This window comes from Leucoraja erinacea, chromosome 15 (assembly GCF_028641065.1).
Source record: "Leucoraja erinacea ecotype New England chromosome 15, Leri_hhj_1, whole genome shotgun sequence".
Taxonomy (NCBI): domain Eukaryota; kingdom Metazoa; phylum Chordata; class Chondrichthyes; order Rajiformes; family Rajidae; genus Leucoraja; species Leucoraja erinaceus.
In genome coordinates, this window is record NC_073391.1 from 7,731,414 (window position 1) to 7,752,593 (window position 21,180).

General features: G+C 40.3%; 1 protein-coding gene across 1 annotated transcript in view; it reads right to left on the reverse strand.

The window, feature by feature from the left end:
- Positions 1-310: 310 nt before the first annotated feature.
- The window catches only part of valopa (vertebrate ancient long opsin a), a 36,516-nt gene continuing 15,646 nt past the window's right edge, over positions 311-21,180 (reverse strand). The window contains exons 2-5 of the mRNA XM_055646643.1: positions 14,336-14,546; positions 7,782-7,899; positions 5,456-5,695; positions 311-2,878 (exon numbers count right to left, since the gene is read on the reverse strand). Of these exons, the coding sequence (XP_055502618.1) occupies positions 2,660-2,878; positions 5,456-5,695; positions 7,782-7,899; positions 14,336-14,546 (788 nt within the window). The 3' untranslated portion in view covers positions 311-2,659. The remainder of the gene's footprint in view (positions 2,879-5,455; positions 5,696-7,781; positions 7,900-14,335; positions 14,547-21,180) is intronic.

Here is a 21,180-nt window from a genome sequence, read left to right on the forward strand (position 1 = left end):
GAATAACGTTTAGTGCATGGTAAAGCCAGCAAAGTCCAATCAAGGATAGTCTGAGGGTCACCCAATGTGGTAGATAGTAGTTTGGCACTGCTCTCTGGTTGTGGTAGGATGATTCAGTTGCCTGATAACAGCTGGGAATAAACTGTCCCAGAATCTGGAGGTTTGCGTTATCACACTTTTATACTTTTGGCTGATGGGAGAGGGGAGAAAAGGGACTGGTCATTATATCAAGAAACAGCTGAGGACACTGGATGTTAACCTTACCAACAATATCTTCATCCTATATATAAATAACATACAGATGCCTAGAAACATTATTGGCTCGTCTAATGCTGAGAACATGGGCAGCAGTAGCATTAAACTTGGTGGCGATGATGGTATCCTCAAAGCTATCCTCTTTGTCACATCAAGAATCTTGCTGAACACCTATTTTACTCTACTTTGCAAACTGGTGTTTTACAGTATAAGCACCTCTTCTCTTTCTCCTTCATGTACCACAATTTTACCTAGTGCTATTTTTACGGCCATCCAAGAATTGTAGGAAGAGAAATCATGCAATGAAAATATTATAAAACAAATAAAATCTGTTTTGAACTTTAAAACAAATTGAGGGCATGTAAGTGATAGCTTTCAAAAGATTGCTGAGCTCAATGACCCCAAATTCTTCTACAATGGGTAGGTGTGTGAACAAAATGTAAGTAAGCAAGATATCGCTGCAGCAAAATAGGTTCAATTGTATTTAAATGGTGCGTCGAGAAAAATGATATCTAGAGTACAAACAATACATAGCTGATCCAAGACATAGGAAGGGTTTTTAACCATTAATGCATAAAATAGACCATTAAGTTATTTTCATGGTATTTCTGGTTGGGTCATTTGTGGCGGAAGTATTAAGAGACCAATGGGATACTAATGGACCCTATGGATATGAACACTTAATATATTGCACAAAAATGGAAAATGGGAAAGACTCCTTAAAATGGAGCTAATGATAGCTTTGGCCCTCCTTTAATTTACTTGACCAGTTTAAGCACAGAAAAAAATGATATTGCTACTTGTTGCATGAACTGATACATCCTAGCATGCTGCTGTTTCCTTGCCTAAAATCAATTCGGCATCATATGGCATTCATGCATTGCAACAATTACAGCAACTTTTGTTTCTATATGAACCAACACATCACATTATTCTCTAGCACTATCTGGCTAATTGATTGATTGGGTAATTAATAGGTACAACGTGGGAACAGGCCCTTCAGCCCATTGATTCCACACTGACTATCAGTCATCCTTTTTCACTATTCTATGTGGTGTGGGAGATTGCGACCCTGTTTCGACTAATGCAATTAATCTGATGTGCACAAACAAATAGATCAAATAGACCAAGTTGACCTACAACTTTAGGCTGTGCACGCCAAACGCAAAGAAGAAGACTATTCTATGTTATCCAACTTTCACATCCACTCCCTACACACAAAGGGCAATTATCAAGGGCCAATTAACCTACAGAGCCACATGTCTTTTTTGATGTGAGAGGAAAGAGGAACAGACGTAGGAAACCCACTTGGTTGCAGTGCAAATGTGCAAACTCCACACAGACAGCACCCAAGGTCAGGATCAAACCTAATTCTCTAGCACTGTAAGGCAGCAGCTATACCAGCTGCTATATTGAGATACATTCACAATCTTATACATGGCCAGTGGGTGCTGTATTGTGCAGCAATAAAGATAATACAAGGTATAGGACTGTTGGTTGTCTTCACCTTAGCCATAACTCCATAAGTTATTCACAGATGGCCTGGACAGAAAGGTGCTGTCAAAATGTTTTCTCCTTCACCTTCCTCCTGCAACTGGTAAAGAGTGTGAGATATTGAGGAAAGGTACATATTGGTGTTCTTTTTCCTGGTGAATGTTTTCTTATGAGGAAGAATTGACGTGTTGAGCTCCAAAATGGCAACATTGGCGTCAAATCAGACTGATTACTATTGTGATCCACCCACTCAGTCTATGCCAATGCGGGGGCTAATGCCACACATTAAATAATTTGGGGGTGAGTCACACCATATTTGAATCCATACTCCAGCCACTGTGTTGACACCCAAGTAATGTTTGTTAGTCATCTAAATTTCATGCTGCACAATTTAGTACCATACATCTATGACATAACATCACATTGATCTGGAATGTTTTGAGCTGGTTAAGAAGTAGTCTTTTATCTTATGGTCAATTCATAAAATAATGTACTAATCTAAGTTGCTGGCGAGTTGCTTCTTTTGGTTTAGAATATGTGATGTTATCAATCTCACACCTATTCTATCATCTTAAAATTCTTGAGATAATTGAGAACTTTTGCAAGCTGCCATGACTACTATTAAGAGTGTGTATAATACACAAAACAAAATAATTGCTTCAACTTCATAGTTCCATTTGTCACAAATTACATTTTTACATGGAATTTATGATTAAGAAATGAAGCAGTAAACATGATAGAAACCTCTGTTCTACAACTGTTCACAAATTTTGCCTTTGCTCCATTATTCAAAGCTTTTTATTGCCATAATCAGTGTTTTCTTCCTATGAAGCTTGGCATCCAATTTGTATCCAATTTACAGATGATAGATTTCAATAATGTAATACAGAGTGTTGCAAGTGCCTTGTATTTACATTGGGCAAACATCATCCTCGGGTATTGGCAGCTGAGCAAACGTATCACGTTTGCTACACTCTTCATGTTTTGTTGTAGTAGAATAGGAAGTCTTCATTCTTGCAATAGTGGACATCTCTCTCTCATCATGGCTGCATCCTTGCATTGGACGTTCTGTTGTTGGATTAGTGTCGGGTTCATTGAGGCTGAACATTTGCAGGACACATTTTCTGAACTGTATAAACACAACAACAAAAAACAGATTTGGAAACCAAATATCACAAGAAAAGCATTTGTATAGATTATATTAATCTGGAATTCTATCTTTAATAACATACACTGTACTGTACTGTTATCCTGCAAGTATGCGATGGTTCCAAATAGAAAACAATAGGTAATGTATCTGGGGAGGGAGAACGAGTTGATACTTTAATAAATGTTGATGCATGTTTCCCTAAGACAAATGGGTATCTTTCATTAATAACAAACGTTGGTATCAAGGAAAGAGCGTTCACATCACGGCCCTGTTTCCACCAATCTTTCCACCACCACGCACAAGAAACGACAAGACAGACACCATTGTGCAGATGCCGAGAAGTGTGTTCAGCTCTGGCTGAACAACTTCTAATCTAGTGTGTGGACTCGATAAGAAGAATAACAAATGTTAACTTTTGTTATGAGGTTTCCTTCTTTCAAAAAACATTGTTCTAATATTTATAAAATAAATGCTTCTCAGCCCAAGGATTTATAGCTGAAATTGATATATAGAACCTAAAATAACCAGGAAATCAAATTTAATTGAAAGTGCCCATTAACTAAATCATGCTGTGATGGGTTCTTTGGTTTTCTCTTTTAAAGGCAGGACTAACTTTTGTCTTCCATTAAAAGTGTAACATAGTATGATATTGGAATGAATTGAGAAGTTTCAGGGAGAACGTATAAATAATCATTTCCTAAAGTCCCCCATCACTTTGGTGGCAGTTTCAACTTTACATATGATTCATTGAAAAGTTTAAAATTTTGACAAAGGTTTTGTTGGATGTAGCTAATGCTTCATGGAGATAGTATTATATTGAGCAATCTCTCTGACGTCTTTGCCCTCCAGGATCTTTTCATGTCTTCTGGCTTCACGCAAGATTTGCTATCTGAAAGGTGATAAATTCAATTGCTTCAAGATCTAATGTTTATTCTCTCTTACATATGTGATGTATTTCCGGCAGAAAGGAAGTTTAACTTGACAAGGTGGGATCTGCTATTGTAGATTTTACATTACCCTTTGAGGAAGATAACCTGTTATTTTCATGATGTTGCCCATCATCCTAAGTTCTCCCACAAAAGAAACCTTTTCCATATCCACTCTGTCAAGATCTATCAGGATTATGTTTTGAATAGGTTCCGGAAACATAATCTTCAAAACAATTTTTTGGAATTAGTATGGAATTGTACAATCCTATCTGATTTTATTTCATGCAATACTAAACATAAAATTAATCTGACACACAAACAGTGTAGAGATTGTCAAATGTCACCGGTAATCAATATTCTCCGTGTCTAGCGTCAAAAATAAAAAACAGCATTTTAGTACACAATTGCTGTGTTTGTACCCAACACACATTTAATTTGTATAATTGTTGTGGCTTGGTATTATTTAAGCAACAAATGACATTATAGCTGTCCACATCTTTTCATCACAGTTAAATACTGTTTCAACAATTGACCTGATCTCTCAACAAATTTGTAAAGTATGTTTAAATGTCACATAGCAAGTGGTGAAATCATTGCAGCTCAGTATAATCAAGTTTGATTATCGTTAAGCAGGAAGTTTGAATGTTTTCATTGTTAATAGACAATAGACAATAGGTGCAGGAGTAGGCCATTCGGCAACTTCGGGCCAGCACCGCCATTTAATATGATCATGGCTGATCATCCCCAATCAGTACCCCGTTCCAGCCTTCTCCCCATATCCCCTGACTCCGCTAATTTTAAGAGCCCTATCGAGCTCTCTCTTGAAAGCCTCTAGAGAACCTGCCTCCACCGCCCTCTGAGGCAGAGAATTCCAGACTCACAACTCTCTGTGAGAAAAAATGTTTCCTCGTCTCCGTTCTAAATGGCTTACTCCTTATTCTTAAACTGTGGCTCCTGGTTCTGGACTCCCCCAACATCGGGAACATGTTTCCTGTATCTATCGTTTCCAAACCCTTAACAATCTTATATGTTTCAATGAGATGCCCTCTCATCCTTCGAAACTCCAGAGTGTACAAGCCTAGCTTGCATACGTATTAGCAAGATGAAACTTGTTTAATTGTAAAGGGCCTGTCCCACTTTCACGACCTAATTCACGACCTCTGCCAAGTTTACCCTTGACTCATACTCGCAGCATGGTCGTCACGAGGTAGTAGGAGGTAATAGGTAGGTCGTTGCAGGCGGTGATGCTAGTCGTAGGTACTCGTGGCATCAAGTAGTTCGGGCCGTTTTTTCCAGCATGATGAAAAATGTCCACGAGTAAAAAAGGTTGAGAATTAGGTCGTGAAAGTGGGTCAGGCCCTTAAGGCTGCATGCAATAATTACAGAGAGAAACAAGAACTGCAGTTGCTAGTTTACAAAAATACATAGTGTTGGAGTAATTTCATGTGTAGAGCAGCATCTCTGGAGGATGTGGTCAGGTGACATTTCAGATCGGGACCCTTCTTCAGACTCTTCTTCAGTATGAAGAAGTGACCCGACCCAAAACATTACCTGTCCATGTCCTCCAGAGATGCTGCTTGACCTGCTGAGTACTCCAGCAATGTGTTTAAAAAAAATGGCAACATACCTGTCTGTTCATAAACACATAAATGACTGGATTATAAACAGTAGCAGTTTTTGAGAAGAAAGCTGGTACTGCTGACATCCGAGGATCCAACTCGATGTCCGGGCAAGTAATCACGGTTATGGAGAAAGCTGCATAGGGGCACCAGCAGAATAGGAACGCCAGTATCATAACAATGACCATCCTAGTCACCTGCTTTTCTGGTTTCCTTGCAGCTCCCAGTCTCCCTTGTGTACTTGATACCTACAGCAAGAAAACCTAAAGTCAACTGTTTCATCCTGGATTTTTAATAACTTCTCCTATTTTTCAAACCATACAAAATGTGTACACCGGACAATTCTGAAAATGGTTGCGACCATTTTGTTTGCAGATTTCGTATTTTTCCCTTTTCAGTTTAATTGTGAGCTATTCTGAATATTGATTTAAATTCTGCAGTACAGAATTAAAATATCCATGGCATTCATCTCACTGTGTCATGTTGTCAGCATTTTGATTTTGCACTTCAATTCCAAGTAACGGTCAGTATTTAATAGTGCATGATACTCAGAAAACATTTTAAATCATACCCTGTTTCGCAGCCAGTTAAATCAAGCATTTCAAGAGTCATTCGTCATTAAAATAATATTCTAAACGAAATGGAATGGTGAGAGCTGGGAAAATAATATCTCGGACCTTGCCCAGTGCAGTAAGGATGATTTTGCCGGTTGAGCCCATACCCTGTTTTGTGAGGCTTGTGAGGACCCTCACATGTGAGGCCCTATGTATTGTGATCCAGTTTGATGGCAAAGTCCAGTCAGTAAACAGCTAAGACATCCTTTAACAACAGCAAAGTCTCACCCCCATATTTGCCTTTTGAAAAAGGTTTCTTGGTTTAAAAAAACAATATCAAAATATTGATTTCAATCATTCAAAAAAATATATCACTTAAGGACTTGTTTAAATAATTAATAACAGTGCAGCAAACCAAAATAATTTTTAAATGCAACTCAACTTTCTTCCTCAAAACTACAAGATCTCCATTCAATTTAATGTCTTTTACTTTACTCGTGTGATGTAGGTTTTGCTGATGGCCATACTTAGTATCCCCGAACTGAGGATATATTTAGGGAAGGTGGGGATGGAGTCATTAGTACACCATACCAGGAAGGGTCATGAATTTCTCTCTCAGATGATAGTAATGAAACAACCTTTTATCAAAGCCAACTTCTTACTTCCAGATTTACTTCTTTGCTTGAAATCCCCTGATGCCCTGGTGCAATTTAAATTCATTTCTGGATGAGCATTTCAAATCTCACGATGCTTATCCAGTTAATTAAACATTGGATCACATTACTCTTGGGCCTCTGGATCCAACAGCAGTCCTAATCTAGTGCATGTGATGATGTGTAGAAAAGAACTGCAGATGCTGGTTTAATCTGAAGATAAGACACAAAATGCAGGATTAACTCAACGGGACAGGCAGCTTCTCTGGAGAGAAGGAATGGGTGATGTTTCGGGTCGAGACCCTTCTTCAGACTCTAGGCCCCCCTTCGGTCATGGTTGACCATGGGTGTCTCCAGGGTGCTATTCCCTATATGGAGGACAACCGTGCTTGACTGTTTAATGTGGGGAGACTGGGGCACAGATGGTCCTTGACAGATCTGGGTCAGGATCCAGTGGCATGGAGTCCAAGACGACCGGAGACCCTTTTCTGCTGCAGCCTTCATCCGCCTTCCCAGCCGTTGTGATGCTACACTGAGGTCAGCCATCGTCCTCCGCCTGTTCCACTGTTGAGGTCTTGGTTGGATTGCTCTTTGTCAGAGACCTCCCCCTCGACCTTACCGCCATGGGTGGCCTTACCAGGAACATAGCTCCAGACAGCATCGCTCTCAGGATCTCAGGTCCACACAAGCTTCTCCACCAAGGGGAAAGGGAAATGAGGGATATAGATGGTGAAATAGAGAGATATAAAACAAATGAATGAAAGATATGCAAAAAAGTAATGAAGATAAAGGAAACAGGCCATTGTTAGCTGTTTGCTGGGTGAAAACGAGAAGCTGGTGTGCCTTGGGTGGGGAGGGATAGAGAGAGAGGGAGCAAACTCCTCAATGTACAGTAAATGCTGGGGAATTGCAGCAAGTCTGTCAGGGAGTCTTAAACCTACTGGCACTTATGCTGAGAAATGCTGTGCATTCTATATGTAATTACTGGCCTTATGCAGCATGCTCTAGCCCATTTTGAATCATAAGATTAAATTTAGGTTCTTATTAATAAAATAGACTATTTATAATTGTAACCTTCTTGAGGTTTGTGATTAAACCACAAAACAGAATAATTAATTTTGAATTACCTTCCTCAATTTTCTCATGAGTTTCCCGTAAGACACAAATATAACCAATAAAGGCATAATGAAGCAAGTTGTGAAAAAGGCAAAAATATAAGTGTGATCGTTGAATTCTCTAGAATACCTGTAAGAAATAAAGCAATGTTATATTGAATATCAATGGTTTTGTTAACCATATAAGTATTAAGTGCATGACATTAAGAAATAGGGATATTGCAGAACCTCAAAAAACAACTAACTTTTAACATTGTAACATTTTCATTGCAGTTATTCTAATACAATGCTTTTTTACATGTCTCAAGTTTGATAAATAGTATCATTAACATATGTAGCTGGACCCCAATACAGAATTGATTATTTTTGGAACAACAGGTGCCTGCTCTGAGCTATCAATATTTCAAAGACGTTTCATTAACTAGAAATGAAATGAAATGAAATGAAATGAAAATGATTCAATTTATTGTCATTGTCAGTGTACAGTACAGAGACAACGAAATGCATTTTTAGCATCTCCCTTGAAAGGGAGACACAGGGCGTCGCGGTGTGCCCGCGCCTGCCGCCGTAATTACATTCCATTACAGGCAAAGGTGGGTGAAGTGTCTTGCCCAAGGACACAACAACAGTATGCACTCCAAGCGGGATTTGAACCGGCTACCTTCCGGTCGCCAGCCGAAATCTTAGCCCATTGTGCTATCTGTCGCCCTAGGGCTTGATAATGGCAAAAAAACATATACTTAAATTTTAGAAAACTGCATCCACCCCAACGCTTAAAATGCGGATCACAAGCATGTCTGAGACGCTACATCTTGAAGATATGAGACTCGTCTTAGCAGGAAAATAAGAGCAATGTTTAAAGACATGGTCTCCTTTTATGGATTAATTACAAGTATAGTATGGTGCAACACAACTCTGGAATTAAACCGATTCACGAACATGGTGATGGGTGTGGTGAGAAATGAAGCAGGTATATCAACACATAAGGGTCTGTTTTTAATTTTTATTTATTATTATTTTGGGTTTTTGTCTTCTTACTCTTCTATAAGCTTTTACTCGTTCACTCCTGGACTGCATTATCTGCTAGTCTAGGGGTTTACACATCACTATTTCTTTCACTTTCTCTCTTTCTCGCCCTTTCTCTCTTGTACTAATTCTCTCTTGTTAAATTTAAAATAGAAGTACATTAAATGTATTTTGTCATATGCCACGGTCTATACTACTGTACATTGCTTTTAATAAAAATACAAATTAAAAAAAAAACCATATGTGTAGCTTTATTAAGATATCTTATTCAGGAGTAGCTACATTTCAATTACAAAAAAAACTTGATGTAAAGAATATTCAGCATGATTTCACATCACCCATCAACCTAATGTTAGATTGTGCTGTCCTTAGCATGAACTAAATGAGATATTTCTTGTATCACAAACATTCCGCAGAAGATTTCTAATGAGATGATACGATATGAAATTATTTACAGATAATATGAGAAATATATTCTCTACCCACAGGAGTGTGGTAACAGGAATGTGGAATTAAATTGTTAGGGTTTAACTAATGTTTTCATGTGTGGTATAATTAATAAATAATTCTCCCTGCTTTAAAAATTCAGTAATTCTCGAAGGACACTTGGGCCAAAATTAGAACAGCAATGTATTGGTCCAATATCTTTCATGAATTACATTTATGTTCAAAATTGGTAGCAATGGATTGGAATATTGTCAACACATCCCTTTGCCTGCTACACTGTCCCTGTAGTTGTCTTTACTTCTTCTGGGTGAGCGAGTCCAGTCATTCTTGAAACCTAGCTAAACTTTCCCTCTCAAACTCTCTCTCTCTCTCTCTCCCCTCTTTCTCTCTTCCCCTCTCTCTTTCCCCTCTCTCCCCCCCCACCCCCCCCCCCCTTCTCCCCCCCTCCCCCCCCCCCTCCCCCCCCCCCCCCTTCCTTCCTTTCCTTCCTTCCTTCCTTCCTTCTCCCTGGGGAGCAGGGTGAGCAATTCCTTGTCCCTTCAACAGGACAGAGTTGAGAGATATGGTAAAGGGGTTCCCTGTCAACTACCTGCAATACAGAGGAAATTATATAGTCATATAGTGATACAGCATGGAAACAGGCCCTTTGGCCCAACTTGCTCACACCAGCCAATGTGACCTAGATACACTAGTCCCAACTGCCTGCTTTTGGCCCGTATCCCTCCAAAACTGTCCTATCCATGTACCTGTCTAACTGTTTCATCAGTCTATACTGTTGATCCTGTTATCTGCCTCACACTCAGTTGGCTCTAGGGTGGAACACAACAAGCCTCATGGTCGGCATGGCAAACTCCATCCAAACTACCAAAAACTTGTCACCAGACAGTAAGCAGCATGCATTGTGGCCACGAATTATGTAAGAGCCATGGCCAGAAATATGGATCGGACTTTACTATGTGAATTCCTCAATCCTCTCCCAATGTGGTTCCTGCAGAATTTAAATCCATGTAATGTAATAAAATCTGGAATAATTATGTTGAATCAAGTAACTATGACATTGAGAGAATGTCAAAAAGGCCCATCTGATGTACGAATGTCCATCGAAGAAAGAAACCTGCCATGCAGTTTCTATTCAGTCTGGTTACATGAGCTCCAGGCCCACCAATGTGACAGAGTGTTACATGCCCCTTCAATTGAGGGGCAACCAGGAATGGACAGCAAATGCAGGCTTGTGATGCCCAGCGTCCATGAATAAATCACCAATTCCAAACTCTGGGAAATGCGTAGCTGACCATTACTAATGCATGTAATACATCAATGTTATTCATGATCCTTGAGCAAGACTCAGTGAAGTTGCCCCTCAGGATATTTATTTATACTTCTGAATATTAAATGTTACTGAATTTTCAGCTTTTGCAGGAAAATGTTTGGGACGGGGAATGGACAGAGTGGTTGGAAGCAATGGCAGAACAAATAGAAAGACAAGAATTGAGTTTTGGAGAACCTGATGGACTGGCAAGTTAAATTAACTCCATCTTTTGTATCCCGACCACTCCCTCGTCTCCCCTCCCCCATCAGGCAAAAGGTATAGAAGTGTGAAAACGCACACCTCTAGATTCAGGTGACCCTGACTATCTTTGATCAGACTTTTCTGGCTTTACCTTGCACTAAACGTTAAACTGTAAATGGCTCGATTGTAATCATGTATTGTATTGTCTTTCTGATGGCTGGATAGCATGCAACAAAAGCTTTTCACTCTACCTTGGTACACGTGACAATAAACTAAACTGAACTGAGAAACTGGGGGTTCCACTATCTGAGATGGAGGATTACTCTGTTTAAATCTCTTGGCTACCTTTCCTCGAAGATAGTCTTGCAGTATGCCTGGAAATAAAAAGGAACGCAACCATCATTCACAATAGATGACATAGATGGGCAGCAGGCAGAATATTTGGTTGTCCGAGTGCATGTATATCATATCAGGTGTAAAGGACATAGGAATCATCTTCAAACTCCAGATTCTCCTTTAGAGAACAAACTAGTCATCAGGGCAACACCACTGTGTATAGCCTCCGTGTTGTCATTGGATCTACTTCAGATGGCCCTGGAGTTGTCATCCTAATGAGTGAGTTGGAGGTGAAAACAAGAGAAGACCTCCAGTTTTTAACTACACGTGCTACCTATGCTCTTGACCCCAACAATGTCCTAAAAACCTCAGCATGGACGGCAATGATTTAACTTTGTTATACTGCTGCAAGTAGAGTTCTCCTTTTCTTTATGAGCCATCAGTCTAAAAATCTGTGCTTTTGTATTTTAATAATGGATCCTAAATGATTGCCTCTTTGGAATGATTCGTACAAAGCCAGATTATAATTGGAAAACTCTGCCTTTCATTCACTGACATTGATGTAATCTTTCTGCTGATATCACAGTCAGGAACATGAATGAGGCTGAGGCAATTTTCTAACAATATAGTAGGCAAGGACACTAATGAACACTTGGAAGGCCTTCTCTGCCAATTACTTTGTCATTTGCAATTGGAACTTCTGAATGTTGCTGGTGTATTCAGCCCTGATGTCTCCTGATCTCATGACATCTACAGAGGGGGATGAAGTTCTGGAGTTGTGCAAGGGTTTAAACTGTGGCTAAACTGAGGCATCCTGTCAAAGATTGTGGAAGTGTGGTCAGCTGGCAGAGGTAGAGCAATAAACTTAAAATGTAAGCAGGATGTAGCAATGTTACAAAATTTTGATATTTAAAAAATCAAGTCTGCAATTTATCCCATCAGATAAAGCATAAAAAGAAGTTTAATTTGACACCTAATTCACTTTCATCTCTTCAGTATTGAAAAGTTTATGGCCATTTTCATACTCGGAAATTAGCATCTTGTTCCCTATCGCTTTTCCATTGACTTAACTCAAAAGCTGTGATCGAGGACAGTCAAAAGCCCATAACTTTCTTAAAAATTAAGAGAACTGAATAAAATTTTCAGTTATTATAGGCTGAAGCATTCTAAAACAAATATGAAAGAATCTTACTTGGATGACCTGAAATTAAAGCATATAATTAGTTAGTTACCTAATTGTAGCTAATTACAAAATGTAATTACTTGATCTATAAACATCTATCCATTTCTTAAGAAAAGGTTAACATTTTAAGATAGCCTAAGTGTCCAAATAACATTCACACAATAATTCACAATATAATATGATTTTTAAATCTCATTGTCATGAATTTATAAACCAAATGGAAGGAATTTAGTCTTTAATTCCCGTAAATTAATGGCCATTTTAATCACCTTGCAAGTGGGATTTTGTGGAACGGGATCGATTGGAACGTTGCGGTTTGCGGTGAATTTAAACCCTATAGCGGTAGGGAAAACACTGCCGGTTCGTTTGGGGCCTACATCACCTTTTCTCAACATAAAATTTGGATTAAAGTAATCCTAAGAAGCACGTTTATATGTAAAACAAACGGCTTACCTTTATCAGTCCCGTACGGGAGGTCCGACCTGTTGTCGGCGTTAGAAGTCAATATTTATTTTACTCCAGCAATTAAATTATCCAGCGTTGTTTTTAAAAAACTTGATAGATCGGATGTCGGACGATTTCTCTGCAGCAGTTAAACAGCCTGAGAAAATCGACTTCGACAGGCAGGAGTAAACGCCATTTTAATCCCGCCCCCCTCTCAAAGGCGCCAAAGTCGTGCACACGGCCAGTGGCAGAACTGCAGCGCCGCTGAAGGTAAATTTTGTAACATATCTACAGGATGGTGGAAATTGTTAAAAAGATAAACTTTTTCCTGGGCTTTATTAATGGACGGTTTCAACCGTGAGCAACAAAGTTAAAATAAACCTTTCATGAAATATGGTGCAGCCGCAACTGTAGTACTGTTTAGTTTAGTTTAGTCCAGTTTAGTTTAGCTTAGTTGAGAGATACACCGCGGAAACAGGCCTTTCAGCCCACTGGGTCCGCTCCGACCAGCGATCCCCGCACATTAACACCATCCTACACCACTAGGGACAATTTTTACATTTATTAAGCCGATTTACCTACAAACCTGTACGTCATTAGAGTGTGGGAGGAAACTGAAGATCTTGGAGAAAACACACGCGTGTCACGGGGAGAATTTACAATCTCCATGCAGACAGCACCCGTAGACGGGATCGAACCCCCGCGCTGCATTCACTGTAATGCAGCAACTCTACCGCTGCATCACCATGACCGGATAGTTCTGCATAGTATAGCTTCGGAAAGCTTTGCAGAAGATGCAGAATGGATTTACAAAAATAATTCCAGGAATAAAGGTCTTTAACTACATAGAGAGACTGGAAAATTAGGGCTCGGAAGAGAGGAAGATGTGAGGAGATTTGATACCCTATTTACAAAGGTATACGGTATATAGAGTACAAAGTGATAAACTGTTCTCCTTGGCTGACCGATCAAGAGTCAGGGAGCATACAATGAAGGGGATTGGCAAAAATAAAAATGAGGAAAAGATATTTTCAAACAAAGAGATTAGAGCCTGGAATGCACTGATAGGGTCAATAATGGAGGTAAATTTTATTGCAATGTTCAAAAGGGAGCTTAATAGTTATCTGAAAGGATACATTTTTTGGAAGTCTTTGGAATAGGGGTAGGATTAGCAGGATTATCATTCCACAGAGCTCGTATGGACTCGAGGGTTGAGTGGTAAATAGGACATAACGTGTTGGAGTAACTCAGCAGGTCAGGCAGCATCTCTGGAGAACATGGACACGTGATGGTTCGGGTCGAGACCCTTCTTCAGACTACTTCTGTGCTGTGATTGATCTGAGGCAGTTTTCCAAATGTACAACAAGCATGGAAACCCTTGAATAAAATAAGCGCCAAGGCTTTTTTTCTACCATAGAAAACAGAGAACATAGAACAGTACATTGCAGAAACAGGTCCACATCTATGGATCAGGTCCACATCAGATCTATAACTTGGAAATATAAAACATTGTAGATTAACTGTGAAACACAGAAGATTCAAAATCAGACTTTGGTAATGGAAGGTGTACATCATTTCATACTAGTACTTTAGCTGTATTCATTTCAGCAATGGGCTCACCAGTTAGGTTCACATGTCGTGCCAATTGGACTGACCGTGTAACTGCTCCATCCGATGGTGGGTGGTATGGTCCAGATGAAGGAAAAGACCCAAATGAAGATAATGCCAAGGGCAGCGTGCTTTCCTTGCAGGCGAATATGGCCCAGTGGTCGGCAAATCACAAAATATCGCTCAAAGGCTAACACAGCTAGTGACCAGAGTGCCACGATCCCTGAAATACAGACACAGAAACCAAATGTAAAACACATCTGTAATTTCTGTTTTTATTAACTATTGTGTTGAACATAGAATAGAACATAGAAAAGCAGCAGAACAGGCTCTTTGGCCCACAATATTCATGCCAAACATGGTGCCATGACAACTCTCATCTGCCTGCACATATCCCTCCATCATCTGCATATCCATGTGCCTATCTAAATGTCTCTTAAATGCCTCTATCATATCTGCCTCACCCACCACCAGTGGAAGTATGTTACAGGCACTCACCACCCTCTGTGTAAAAAACTAGGCCTGCACATCTCCTTTAAACTTTGGCCCTCTCACCTCGAAGCTACACCACCTAGTATTTGAAATTTCCATCCTGAGAAAATGGTTCTGACTACCTACATCTATGCCTCTCATAGTTTTATAAAATTCTATTAGTTCTCCCCAGCAACCACGGGTTTTACAGAGAAAATAATCCAAGTCTGTCCGATTTCTCCCTGTAGTTAATAGCCCCTAATCCTGGCATAATTCTGGTAAAAATCCTCTGCACCCTCAGTACAACTGCTCTGCACCTTTGCTGGATTAAACTCCATCTACCATTTCTCCACCAACTTCTGTTATTAATCCTCTCTGTATTGCTTCTCAGCGTTTCTCACAGCCCACGACCCCAGCAATCTTGGTGTCATCTCCAAATTTCCTAATAAACCCATCTACATTTACGTCCAAGTCATGTAACACAAACCACAGAGGTTCCAGAACAGATCCCTGCAGAACTCCTTTAGTCTAAGACCTCCAGGCTGAATATTGTCCTTCCACCACAATCTTTTGTCATCCATCAGTAAGGCAATTATGAATCCATGTGGTCAAGTCACAGTTAATACTGTAAATCTTAATCTTCTGGATCAGGTGATCACGGGGAACTTGAACAAATGGCTTACTAAAGTCAATGTACACAACTTCCACTGCCTTACCCTCACTGATTACCTTTGTCACTTCCTAAAACAACTCGGTCAAGTTCATAAGACACAACTTGTCACATGTAATGCCATACTGACTGTCCCTGATTGACCCAGATAAATATACAAATTACACAAAACTACAGAAATTTATAGCACCTATACTACAGCCACTATTATCTGCATAGACTATTAATGAAATTTCATTTTAATTAAAATAGATTCTTTCATTCAATTATCCCTGAATTTGGTAGGTAAAATGCCATCCATGGAAATGCAGAATCTGCCCTTACTCAAAAAGTATACCCAAGCTGAAATGGACATATACCAATTAACTAAACATTACAATTAACAATAGACAATAGAGAATAGGTGCAGGAGTAGGCCATTCGGCCCTTCTAGCCAGCACCACCATTATTCACTGTGATTGTGGCTGATCATCTACAATCCGTACCCCTTTCCTGCCTTCTCCCCATATCCCTCGACTCCACTATCTTTAAGTGCTCTATCTAACTCTCTTGAAAACATCCAGATAATTGGCCTCCACTGCCTTCTGAGGCAGAGAATTCCACAGATTCACAACTCTCCGTGTGAAATAGTTTTTCCTCATCTTTGTTCTAAATGGCCTACCCCTTATTCTGAAACTGTGGCCCCTGGTTCTGAACCACCCTGAAGATTTGGTCCTTTTAGTTTAATAGAACCATTAAACTAAACTAATACTTCAGCAGACAAAAAGTTTTTATTTTGCAATTTCTCAAGTCATAGATGTGACTCACCAGTTGGGCTCCTCCACCCACCCATCAATGGTGCAAATATTTTCATTTTAGAATTTCCTAATCATACACCATTTTAATCTCCTATTCTGCTGGGCAGTTCTAATCATATAATTGATTCTAAAACACCTACATTCATTTCAAGAAGGCGGGTTGAATAATTTGTCAATGTTTTGTCTCTTTAATCATAAATGGTTCTTATGTTGAACCATGCATTATATCAGTAACAATACATAATGCACACACCGTTCATTGAATTTATCAGATCAATTTGTGGAGAAGGCCAGAAATGACTGGTCTATATATAACAATAAATCCAGTGATGAATATCAGTTTGAAATTCCCCGCATAAACATTCATAACATCAACATTCAATGTAAAACGATTCAATCAAATCAATCAAAATATTCCTCTAATTAAAATATTATCCAGCATACTGCAAACTAACAAAATGTTTAGAGAACTAAAGAGATATACAGCATAGAAAAATTCCTTGATCCTTCTTACTCATGCCATGTTTTGATGAACATTTCAGAACTAACCCCATAATCCGAGCAATCATTTTATCGCCATGATTTTTCAACGCATTGAAAACTCACCTCATTAGTTACAATCTTCTCTTCTTCATCTATTCTCTATGTCAAAGCATGTAGAACATAGAAAGATAAAGCATGGGAGCAAGCCCATCAGCTCACCATTTCTGTGCCAAACATAATGCCAAGATAAACTTACCTCAACTGCTTACAAATGATCCACACTCCCCCATTCCCACCACGTTCCAGGTTCCAACCACCCTCAGTGTAAAAAACTCACCCTGCTCATCTTGTAAACTTTGCCCCACTCTCCTAAAACAATGCCCTCTAGTCTTTGACATTTCCACCCAGGGAAAAAGGTTCTGACTGCACTATGCACGTCTCTCATAATTTTACATATTTCTACCAGCTCTCCGCTAAACGTCTTGCATTTGAGAGAAAACAAAGTTTGTCCAATCTCCCCTTGTAGCTAATATTTCCTAATTCAGAAAACATTCTGGTAAATCTCCTTCAAAGCCTCTCCAAAGTTTCCACACCCTTCCCGTCATGGGACGATCAGAAATGCATGCAATACTCCAAATGCAGCCTAAGAAAATTCGTATAGAGCTGCATCCAAACTTCCTGACTTTTATGCTCAATGCCCTGACCAACAAAGGCGAGGGCACCATATGTCTTTTGTACCTGTGTATCAACTTGTCTTGCCACTTTCAGGAACCTTTGGTCCTAGACTCCAAGAGTCCTCTGCACATCAATGCTGTTAGGATTCTTGCCTTCTACCTTATACATTCAACCTCCCAAAGTGCAACACCACAAACTTGCTCGGATTAAACTCCATCTGCCATCTCCCTGCCCATTTCTGTAGTTGTTCAATGTCTTGCTGTACACTGTGGCACCTTTTCTCACTGTCCTCAACTCCAGCAATCTTTGTGCTGTCTGCAATCACAAAGGCTTTTTTTGCTTTACGCGATCTGTCACAATCTTAGATGATAGTGAAGAAACATTTATAAAGATATTGTTTGATCCTTATTTGCTACGGTGTAGATTCTCCTTGCATTAACCCGGTGAATCTATGTTACAACCTAATGTTTTCCGTTATATTGGGATTTTTTATTTGTTGACAGGATAGGTTGCAAGTAAGACTGAAGTGCACAGGACTACAAACTCCAACATCACCCCCAACCCCCTTCCATTCTACTGGCCTATGTACAGTCCCTAGAGAATGAAGTTGAGGCCTTCAGGGCAAAGCTGCCTTGCAGGGAATTGAAGCAATGTTGTGTGTTTTGTTTCACAGAAACATGTCTCATCTCCAGCTCCCCAGACATGGCCCTCCAGCCTGAATGTTTCTCCATTCATCACATGGACCGAATGGAGACATTGGAGAAGGGGAGAGGTGGAGGATCTGCCTCATGGTAATCCCTTCTTGGTGCTTAGAAATGGCGGTCCTTTCCAACCTGTTCTCTGCACCTGGAACACCTGGTGGTGAAGTGCCATCCCTTCTACCTCCCGAAGGAAGTAACCTCCATGAATTCAAAATAATGATGAGCCAAAGTGTGAGAGGAAGATTGACCATCTGATTGGTTCCACTACAACAACCTAACTCTCAAAGTCAGTAAAACCAAATAGATGATTGTTGACTTTAGAAGAGGTGCGCCGAGGAATGACAAACACGTCTTTATCGATGGGTCGATGGTGGAGAGATTCAACAACTTCTAGTTCCTGGGCCTGCCTATCTCTGAAGATCTGAAATAGACACAAAGTGCTGGAGTAGCTCAGCGGGCCAGGCAGCATCTCTGGAGAGAAGGAATAGGTGATGTTTCGGGTCGAGACTCTTCTTCAGACTGAAGGGTCTCCGAATATCTGTCCTGCACAACAATCGAATTATAACTGAGCCCATCAATGTCTTTCCTTCTTTAGAAGATTAAGGAGATCTGGTATGTTGACGAATATTCTCTTGAACTTCTACAGATGTACAGTAGAAAGCATGTTGACTGGCTGCATCACAGCCTGGTTCAGCAACTTAAACGCCCAGGAATTAAAGTAATTTAATTTTATTTATTACAAGAATTGGATGGTTTAATAATTACAAAAAGTGGTGGTCTCTGCATGTCATGGGGATTGACCTGCTCACCATCAAAGTGATCTACAGGAGGTGCTGCCTCATAAAGGTCAAGAACCTACATCACCCTGGCCATGCTCCTGCTATCGGGAAGAAGATATAGGAGTGATAACTGTGATATCCAGGTTCAGGAACAGCTTCTTCCCAACAACCATCAGGCTTTTGAATGCTACGGCATGCTTCAAACTACAAACTATCTTGGTTTTATTTTCCATTATATTGGGATTTTTGATTTGTTGATCTTCTTTTTGTTGCTTACTTTAGTGAATCTACAGTGTACAATGTATAAATACCTGCTGTGCTGCTGTAAGAAATAATATCATTGTCCCATTCCAGTAGATATGACAATTAAATACTCTTGACTCTCTTGAGCTATCAATGAATCCAGTATGGTTTCTACAATGTATTATTCAAACCTGCCTGTTAATCTAGTGGTGGCCTTAAATATATTTTATATAAATTTATTATTACTCACATTCTCTATCTCCCGGTGGAAAATCGGGCTACAGTGAACCAGTTTCGCCAGCTGGCCTGTGGATTTAGGGGCAGCTCATGAGACTGTTTTATGGGGTTAAGGACAGCACAGAAGATCCCACGTGGGTTTAAAGAGATTGGAGGAGACAGGAACTGTGAGTTTAGGACAGCACAGAAGGTGCTGGGATGCAGCACCATGGGTCTAGGACAGGAACGAGAACACTGGCCGTAGGAATAGGAAGAACGATCGAGGCCCCATGGATTACAGAGACCACAAGTCTAGTTTAGTTTATTGTGGTGAGTACCATGGTAAGGTGAAAAGTCTTTTAGTTGCGTGCTATCCAGTCAGCAGAAAGATTATACATGAGTACAATAAAGCCATCCACAGTGTACAGATAAATGATAAAGGGAATAATGTTTAGTGTATGATAAAGTTCTGTAAAGTTCAATTAAAGATCATCCAAATGTCTCCAATGAGACAGATGTTAAGTTCAAGACCACTCTCTAATTGGTGGTAGGATAGTTCAGTTGCCCGAAAATACCTGGAAAGAAACTGCCTCTGAATCTGGAGGTGTACATTTTCACATTTCTATACCTCTTGTCTGATGGGAGAGGGGAGAAGAGGGAGTGATCAGGTGAGACTCGTCCTTGATTATGCTGCTGGCCTTGCTGAGGCAACGTGAAGTGTAGATGAAGTCAATGGAAGGTTGGTTTGTGTGAAGGTCTGGGCTGCGTCCACAATGTGTGGACATTGCCTTGTTGGCCTTCTGCTCAAAGCGAGCATAGAATGTGTTGTTCATCAGGTGGGGCCACAGTGTCACCAGCGATGTTGCCTGACTTCACTTTGCAGCCCGATATAGTATACAGACCTTGCCACAGTCTGTGGGCGTCTGAATGATTATAGTAGGATCCAAGTTTGTCCCGGTATTGTCTATTGGCATTCTTCATGGCTTTGCAAAGATCATGGTCAAGGGTGTTCTGGCCTCCGGAGCAACAAGAAACATGTTGAGAGCCCTTTGTAGTACAACTCTGAGGATGGTTTGATTGAAGTCTCTGGCTACAATGAACAGGGCATTGACAGAGGAGCCAAGGGTTTATAGAAGGCATGGGAGAGACAAAGGGCCATCTGCTTTGATGATGGAGGGCGCATGGGTGTATAGATAGTAGAGGAGACATACACCCTATGGGTTTAAAGACATTGTTGGAGTCGAATGGCAGAATGGCATTTCAGAATGGCAGGCAGTCACTAGTGGAGTACCGCAAGGCTCAGTGCTGGGACCCCAGCTATTTACAATATATATTAATGATCTGGATGAGGGAATTGAATGCAACATCTCCAAGTTTGCAGATGACACGAAGCTGGGGGGCAGTGTTAGCTGTGAGGAGGATGCTAGGAGGCTGCAAGGTGACTTGGATAGGTTGGGTGAGTGGGCAAATGTATGGCAGATGCAGTATAATGTGGATAAATGTGAGGTTATCCACTTCGGTGGCAAAAACAGGAAAGTAGACTATTATCTGAATGGTGGTCGATTAAGAAAAGGGGAGATGCAACGAGACCTGGGTGTCATGGTACACCAGTCATTGAAAGTAGGCATGCAGGTGCAGCAGGCAGTGAAGAAAGCAAATGGCATGTTAGCATTCATAGCAAAAGGATTTGAATATAAGAGCAGGGAGGTTCTACTGCAGTTGTACAGGGTCTTGGTGAGACCACATCTGGAGTATTGCGTACGGTTTTGGTCTCCTAATCTGAGGAAAGACATTCTTGCCATTGAGGGAGTACAGAGAACGC